Source organism: Lissotriton vulgaris, chromosome 11 (assembly GCF_964263255.1).
Source record: "Lissotriton vulgaris chromosome 11, aLisVul1.2, whole genome shotgun sequence".
NCBI lineage: Eukaryota > Metazoa > Chordata > Amphibia > Caudata > Salamandridae > Lissotriton > Lissotriton vulgaris.
The window spans coordinates 422,747,087-422,756,031 of record NC_141699.1 but is presented as its reverse complement, the minus strand read 5'-3'; the positions used below and the strand labels follow the sequence as shown (position 1 = coordinate 422,756,031).

The 8,945-nt window shown below is 42.7% G+C and overlaps 1 protein-coding gene across 1 annotated transcript in view; it reads right to left on the bottom strand.

The window, feature by feature from the left end:
• Positions 1-4,857: 4,857 nt before the first annotated feature.
• LOC147679934 (gastrokine-1-like) overlaps positions 4,858-8,945 on the bottom strand; it is a 42,759-nt gene continuing 38,671 nt past the window's right edge. Inside the window, exon 6 of the mRNA XM_086943500.1 lies at positions 4,858-5,090. Within this exon, the coding sequence (XP_086799626.1) occupies positions 5,020-5,090 (71 nt within the window). The 3' untranslated portion in view covers positions 4,858-5,019. The remainder of the gene's footprint in view (positions 5,091-8,945) is intronic.

The window sequence follows — 8,945 nt, the reverse complement described above, 5'->3', positions numbered from 1 at the left end:
TCATGCTTTCAATGTCTTCCTTTCCTCAAACTCACAGGCACACCTCATCTCGGGCATGATGGACTGTGTTTTGCACCTGGGTATTGGAAGCAACACAGCCCCCAAAATTGTACTTGCACCTAAAACAGGCTAGGCAGCTATTTGCTTCTTTGGTGAAAAGAGTTGGGAAGTGGGTGTGGTCAGAAATGCGCGTCTCCAGATCCTACAAAAACACAGTAGTCTGCAAAGATGTGTGGTTATGCACCTGCCAAGGGCTTAAGCTGAGCTTCAGACTCTAAGGCATTATGTTTGTTTTGCTCCATTGAGATTTAGAGCCAGTCTGCTACCAAGCAATGCATTACAGATCTTTTTCACTGACCTCATCCTACAATCCATGCTTTCCTACATAGCTTGTGGAGGAGGGCTGCTCCAGTAGAAACAGCCAGTGCTCTCAACACTGAAACCTGCCACATACATGGCCATGCATAGAATACACATCAAAAGACATTCAAATCAAACTATGCTGAACAGCAGCTCCAAGAATCTAAGAGCAGAGAAAGAGGCACATCCCCCACCATCTCCACCTCTGCAGGTTCCTTACAGTGCATGCCATTTCGTCCATTGGGACACTCTCACATTAGTGGTCAGTGTGAAGACCTTGCATTGCCCAACACAGTGACCGTATCTTAGACTGTCTCCCCGATTCCTCACCAAGTACCAGCTTATCATAATCCCCCCTTAAAGGTCTGTGTCCTCTGGCTCCTAGAGGCCCCCTCTGCTGGGTTGACTTTTTCAACTTGCACCATTGCTAGTTTCTCTTCTGCACACCACCAGTGTCAGCCCTTAGCACAGCACACCAGAGACTGCTCCTTAGACTGCCCTTCAGTTTGCATGGAGCATGCTCCTTGGCTGAAGGGGAAATGTAGTCTTAGTGACCATTCAGTCCTTAGATGCATTCCTGACAAGGCTGACATTGCTTTGTTTTTTTTTAATTTATTTGTGTAATCCTGTTCTCTTTTGACCTGCCTTGTCTTTCCTTTTCACTATCCTCTATCCTTTCTGAAACCCCTCACGCCCCCTAGACTTTTTATATTTTATTCCACTTTATATTATTTATTTATAAACTTTTATATAGCCCGAACAAGATCCCAATGGATATCAGAGCGCTTTACAAAAAGGATGGAAGTGGTTGTGTGTGGTTGTATGGGTGTGTGAGTGGGTATGTGAATGGTTTTATGGGTGAGTGATTGGAATTACTCCACCTTCCTGTTTATAGTTTTCAACCCCTTCTGTTTTTTCGTTTCTTTCCTTCCTTGTAAAGTCCTCCCACTCTCTCCTTTGAGGACTCTATGGTGATCATACAATTTGTGCTTGTAATTAGTGCATTCATCTGGTTGCATCTTTGTTACTTACTCCTAGGTGTATACTTTGTGCAAGGTTCTCCAAAGTCAGTCCTGGATGGCCGGATCCATGCCAGATTTTGACATTACTCTTAATGGGGATACACTAAAAATCTGTCATGGAACAGACTCTCCAGGACCGACTTTTAGTGAGCCCTGGTAGAGAATATGCACTCACTGATTGCCGGTAACCAGTGCATTTTCTCCTCTTGACTCACACCCAGCTGTGAAGTGATATCGTTCCCTCTAATGGATCATGAACAAGAGCATCTGTTCATCTAGCTCTCACTCCACGCATAATTGCAGATGCAAGATTGCTGTGACTCAAAGTGCATTCACTACTCATGACGCACCTAAAAACTTTCACAAAGGCTATACTCCTAAAGCACTCGCTCCCATCTAAAGATGATGATAATTAAAGTACGTGTAGTATCCTTTGCTTCTGCGATGCGATTAGCACAGTGACCGATAAGAGCAAAACCCTGGTCATCAAACCCAAGCACAACATCAAAATGTTTCCCATACAGTTCACGCTGCAGTTCAGCTCTATTCCAACTAAGCTGCCCATCAGTTATTGTGCTTCGGCACCTTGTTGGTGGAACAAAGCGCTACGTGAATGCAACTACAACAAAGTCATAACAAGCATTGGCAAGCCATAGCCAATAGGTCTCACCTTTTGGACCTTATAAGTGTTTCGTTATCCAGCACAATATCCTTGTTTTACTGGGTTTAGAGACAGAGGTTAACATTGTGTATTGGTGGCTGCAAGAGAAAATATTCACAGACAGCCTTCAGGTTCAAAGATCCAAGGTTGGCCCACAGAGCTAAAGTGTACAGTTGAAAAAAACCCTTCCTCATCCAATCGATATTATTATTTTTAATTTGGATCCTCAAGCTTAAGCTCAAGAACTATTAGAGGACTCTGTGGTATATTTATTATGAAGTGGTGGATAGCGGCGTTAGCCTCCTTGGCTTAACTCCGGGCTCCGCCACTACTGAAATGCAGGCAGGGCTGCACCATATTTTCAACAATATGGTGCAGCCCTGCGTTTACCCCTGTGCTGGTCCTAAATTTATCAGCCTAGCACTAACGCATGCACCCTTGCACCATGGGTCTCCCTTCCTGCACATAAAAAATATTTAAATGACGTTGTGTAACTCCTATGTGTGCTTAATGCAGCACATGTAGAAGTTGAAAAACTAAATGTTTTTTAAATGTATTGTTTATGTGCAGGAAGGGTCACATTCCTGCACATAAACAATCAATGCCTTTTGCTGTTTCTATGTGTGCTGCACAACGCAGCACACATAGAAACAGCAAAAACGAGGAGAAATGAAACATTTCTCCTCTTTGCACCTGTTTAAGACCAGGTTTTTCCTGGTCTTAATTTTGGCACAGCCTTTCTAAGTATGGGGCACTGTCAAAATCCATAGGTGTTAAATTGGAACACCTACCGCAACACCCATTGCCCCACTCCTTTCATGCTAAATATAGTGTGAAAGGGGGCCTTATTCACAAGGCTGCGTTAAGCCACATTAACTGGTTTAACGCTGCCTTGTGAATAGGTCAAAGTCCCTATTGCCACTACAACCTTCTGAAAAGTGACGTTGTGATGGTGATAGGGGCTTGTAAATATGTCGCTCTGTTTGTTTATTTTGTGTTCTGTCAGAAAATGCCACTTTTGCATAATCATCCAATTTTGTGGACTGACACTGCAGGGTTTTTTGACACTGCACTGCAACCCTGTTAACTAGGCCCCAGTGCACGTGCCATGACTCAAATAACATGTTGAAATTCGCTATGATCCTAATTGACATATTTAACTTACCTATAATTGTTGGACCTTTTGGAAATGGACCTCATTCCATGATAGTCATAGACAATTACTCACGTTTTCTTTTGGTGGAAGACCTATCTTTGACAACCCATGACAACTTTGCAACTTGGGGCATCCACAAAATCGTTAAATCTAATAACGGCCCACCATTCAACAGCAAAGAGTTCAAAGAATTTATTTCCTGACTCAAAGTGAAACACCAAAAGAGTACAACCCTCTGGCCCTCCCAAGGCAATGGTATATTTGAACGATTCATGGACACTCTCAAGAGGCTCAGTCAATGAGCGTCCATATAGGAAATCGATCTAAACCAAGCCCTGTGCCAGGACCTCCAGGCCTATTGGTCAACCCCTCACTTCACAACTGGTGAGAGTCCAATCACCTTGCTATTTGGGAGAGCAATCAGAACAAAAAATAAACAATGGACCCAGGATGGAGCATTGGAGGATGACAAGGTTTGAGACATGGATGCGACTTGGAAAGGAAAAAGGAAAACACATGCAGATTGGTGTTGTCATGCCCGAGAAACAGTCTTTGACAGAGAAGACATAGGTACTGCTTAAGCAGAGATAAAAGAGAAAACAAACATTCCTTTTGGCCAGATCCTCTACAGGTAGTGGCGTGCAAGGGACAGATGATAACAGCACATTTTCCTGGACAATCCGTCACTGAGGGCAAGTCACATTTCAGACATCAAGCACAACACTCGTTGAGTCCCGAAACCATGTGTGAAGCAGCTCTTCCAGCAGGTCCAGCTCAAGCACCTGAGCCTATGTCATCTTTGTCCAATCAGGGTGGACTTCGATCATCTCGGCTTACCCTGTCCAGCCGACATGTGCTGATTCATTAAAGAAATTTGATTTCCATGATGCACCACTTTCTATTTAACAAAGGGGGAGATGTAGCATATTGATGTTATACACACAAAGACTCTCGTCCTTCTCTGGCGGACCCTGAACAGGAATTACGCAGAGATGTGTAAGGGTGTGATTAGTGTTGATAATGAGATAATGCGCAGTGTGTACGTGTATACGTAGGAGTAAAGAAGTATTTGACTGCAGCTCCTGTGTTGAGTTTTTCATCTGCATGCTCCAGGGCTGGGAAAGATACCCTAGCCTGGATAAACATTCTAGGCTCTAGAGGGGCACAAATATTGGCACAAATATTTTCCTGCGTACATTCACTGGCACTCTAATTCAGTTGCCATATTGTCTGCCAGAGTAATTCTGGTGGATGTTTTAACTGAATCAATATTAATGATCACAGTATCAGGCCAATAACTCTGATGGTGAAATTGTCTAACACAAAACCTCATGTTCCCATTTGGGGTAAATACTGCAGGAATGCCCAGCAAAGGTAATACTGTTACTTTAGCATCTGGGGGGGAAAACATTGCCAATAATACTGTAAGATGCTTGAGTTTTTAACTGTAAATGTGTCCTGCAGCAGAGTTGGAAAACATTTTTAAAGCGATTTACTGTGCATTGCCACTGTGACCTTACCACCGACTGCTGGGTGAGCTGGATTGCTATTCCAAAATCTCTAGTTTAAGAGAGGGCTGATCAAGCGTCCATATTGTTTCTAGCATTTGTTGGTAGAATATTTTGCCTGCCAACAGGAATTCAAAAGAAAGCAAGATATTTTGTAATTTCCTTTAGGATTTTTTATTGCAAATATATTAAGAATGTAGGAACAGCAAACAAGAATGCCAAGGGTGGAGGAAACTGAAATACAGTCATGTGAGGGATTCAATTGGAATAAGAAGGTGGGCAAGTCTCTGCAGGTGCCGCATACTCTCTTCTCTAGAAGCAGATGGTGATTCCCATGATGGTGATGATGATGGAGTTGGCACACTCGCCAAAGAGCGCTATATCTGGTTTACCACACAGAGAGAAAGGAAATAAAAGGTTGTTATTGAACACAGCAGCTAACACAAAACTATAAAAAACAATGGTGATTTGGCTTGTGCAGTTCACACCTTAGGATTATGCAATGGCAGCATAGATTTCATTTAACCAATTTGTAACGAGGCATTAAATCTCTGGTTTTTGTTTCCACCAGCAAAAGGCTGGTAGAAAATAAGCAGGAAAAATGTGAAAATGTGCATGAACATGTTATTCATCATTTATTTGCACCCTGCCTTATTACTACTTATGAGTATTACAGATTTTCACCAAACCCCAAATACATTTACAGGGTTAATTAAGAAAGCCATATAATCCTATTCTTTCATTTCCACCGTGTTCTACTGACATTGCAATAACTAAGATATTGCCTTTTTGGTGAGAAAAGGTGATGCAAAAGCAATTATCCACTAAAGGGGAAAAATATTGTGATAATACAGTCTGTGACTGATCAGTGGTCCAGAATTCCAAGACATTATTCAACATTTCAGACCGTTACCTAGGCCCCCAACATAGAAGCTATTGAAAAACATTGTGTTTTTTACTATTTGTGTATACTTTATTTGTAATGCATGGCAAATGCTAGGATAAAACTGTGGTGTTTTGGATGGTGCACTAAATAATCAGAAATAGACACAGAGTGACTGGTAACTTGTGGTCAGAAAACTGATGACACCTGTGTTTGTGGGTTACTTTTATTAACTTCATTACGCTGAAGTCAAGACAACACATTAATAGCACACCCACACACACATACATCATATCCTCCTCCTCTGGCATCCCTCGTTGCGCTGCTTGCATACTAATGGAACACTACATCCCTCCTTCACTATAGAATTGAAAAACAATTAAACAAAACAAAAACAGAACGTACATAACGCAGAGTCAGCAGGATTGAGGATCTAGGACTGCAACAGAGTCATAGGCATGCATCAAAATCCTGAATTGGCAGAACTGACTCATACTTTTCAGTCAATTAAAAAAGTCAACTTAATGTTGTGAGGGATTGGGGTTGGGTACTACCCTCTGCTGCTCCTCTTGGTAGACTCTTGGTTGGCCTCATTTGTCTCCGGGAGTCTGATTGCCTTATTTATTTATGTATTTATTTATGCAATTTGTTTAGCGCGCAAATACCCTAAGGTGTCTCGGCGCTGTTCAGATCAAGAGCATAGAGAGATCAAGTTCTTACTGATTAAAAAGCCATGTTTTTAATTGTCTCCGGAACGTCATCAGGGAAGGACAGGATTTTATATGGAGGGGGAGAGTGTTCCACAGCCTAGAGGCAGCGACTGTGAAGCGTCTGTCCCCCCAGTTCACATTTTTAGTGCGAGGGATTGGAAGCAAATTAGCTGTAGAAGAGCGCAAGGCTCTTTTGGGCGTATTAGCAGATAAGGCTTTCTTTAAAAATTTTGGCGCTATACTATTCCTAGCCTTGTAGGTGATACATAGCGCCTTAAATTTGGTGCGGCTCTTAACCGGGAGCCAGCGCAATTGTCGGATAATCGGGGAGATGGACGAGAATTTTGGAGTGTGGGTCAGGATTCTGGCAGCAGAATTTTGGACAAGTTGTAGCTTATTCAAAACTTGCTCTTGGGCATTTAGTAGTAATCCATTACAGTAGTCAACCTTAGATAAAACTAAGGTAGACATCAAAGTTTTGCCCGCGCTGGCTGGCAGAAATGGCAGTAGTTTCTTGATCATCCTCAAAGTATAGAAATATGCTGAGACTACCGCATTGGCATGGCTTACAAATGACAGTTTATTGCCAAATAGGACCCCAAGATTCCTGACTTTATTAACCGGTGTCGGGGTAGGGCCTAGGTCAGAAGGCCACCATGCTTGAGACCAAGTCGGGGTCAAGCTACCAAATATCATGACCTCCGTCTTGTCTGAGTTTAATTTTAAACAATTTTGATCCATCCAGGAACTGATGGCCATCATACCATCCTGAAAGTTGGCCGCAACTGCTCCTCCGTTGTTATGAACCACCAGAACCAACTGGGTATCATCAGCGTAGGATGTTAACCCAATACAGTATGATTTAATGACCCCCGCCAAGTCCGACACATAGATGTTGAATAGCGTCGGACTTAACGAGGATCCCTGAGGAACACCACACGGTAAGGTGAAAACAGGAGAGAAGAAGTCACCCAGTTTAACTGACTGCTGACTCCCAGACAGAAAAGAAATCAGCAGTGATTTGGCTTTGTCCTGAATGCCGATCTTTCCTACACGGTCAATCAAGATGTTATGATCGACTGTGTCGAAGGCCGCAGACAGGTCCAATAATATCAGGACTGCTGCGCCTCATTGATCCATAATCACTCTAACCTCATCTGCCGCCTTTATCAGGGCAGTTTCGGTCCCACGACCCTTCCTGAATCCGAATTGTGTATCATCAAGAAGATTATTCTGATCAATGTAATTGGCCATCTGATGATTCATAATTTTTTCGAATATTTTTGACGGGAAGGGGAGGGATGCGATAGGTCGATAGCTTTTGGATTCTGAGGGGTCCAGACTTGTTTTTTTCAATAATGGTTTGATGATTGCTTTCTTCCAAACCGAGGGATATGAACCTGAACAAAACATAGCGTTGCAAATGTTTGTCAGAATGGGAGCTATCAAGTTGGTCACTGGCTTAATGATCAAAGGTGGACATGGATCCAGTGGTGATCCTGATTTGATGGTTGTTATAATTTCCTTTATCTGTGTAGGGGTGATTTGAGTAAATTCGTACAAAGCTGGGGAAGTAGAGGGGTAATTTGTATTGGGACTGGTGGGTTCTGAAGTTATCTTTGTAGAAAAGTTAGAGAAGATGTCATTAACCTTAAGTTTGAAAAAATCTGCCAGTTCATTACACAGATTTTGAGATGGTTCTATGGTAGTACACATAGGTGGGGTGGACTGATTCGAGACCACTTGGTAGAGTTGTTTAGTGGAATTTTTGGCTAACTCTATTTGCTCCAGATAGTATTTTGTTTTTCTCTGGTTAACAGCGTTCTGTAAATGGCTAAAGCTTTTTTGTAGGCATCTCTATCGTTGTTATCATAGAGTTTACGCCAACGTCTTTCTAAATTTCGACAACGTTGCCTTTCCAGTCTGAGGGTTTCAGAAAACCAAGGAGCGGAGGGTGTGTTGCGATTTGGTCGTATAGATTTTGCAGGGGCTAGCGAATTAAAGGCATTAATGAGCCAGACCGTGTAATCTTCTGAGGCAATGTGGGGGTCTGTTGTATCCCCTGGTTGAGTAGCGAGCAGGGTGGACTGTAAAGTCAGGTCATCCAAGTTCTTCCAGTCTCTGAGTTGTATAGAGCGGTTTGTCGAGTGTGTGTTTTTGACATTCCTGGTTATGATGGTGAACATTAATGCAGCGTGGTCTGTCCATGTAAGTGGTTTTACTGAAGGTGAGGTGATGTAAGGATTATTGGAAAAAAGGCCGTCCAATGTATGCCCAGCCTGATGGGTAGGAGCGGTAATCAGTAATTCGAGACCTGCTGAGGAAAGGTCAGAGGCTAATGTTGACGAATCTCTGTCATTGAAATTTTCTAGATGAAAATTGAAATCGCCTAATATTGTGTAATCCGGATTAGCTGCTATGGGCTCTAATAGAGTATTAAGGGATGCTAGAAAAGGGGTTCGAGGGGAGGGTGGACGGTAAATAAGAGTGCCCTTGAAGGATTGCATGGGGAGAGCCTAATGCAGAAAGTTAGTGCTTCAGCTGAATCAAGGTTAGTTGGTTCTGTCCTTGTGACCAGATTTTTTCTATATACAATAGCGATACCGCCTCCTCTTTTCCCTGGGGGTCTGTCCTGCCTGACCACA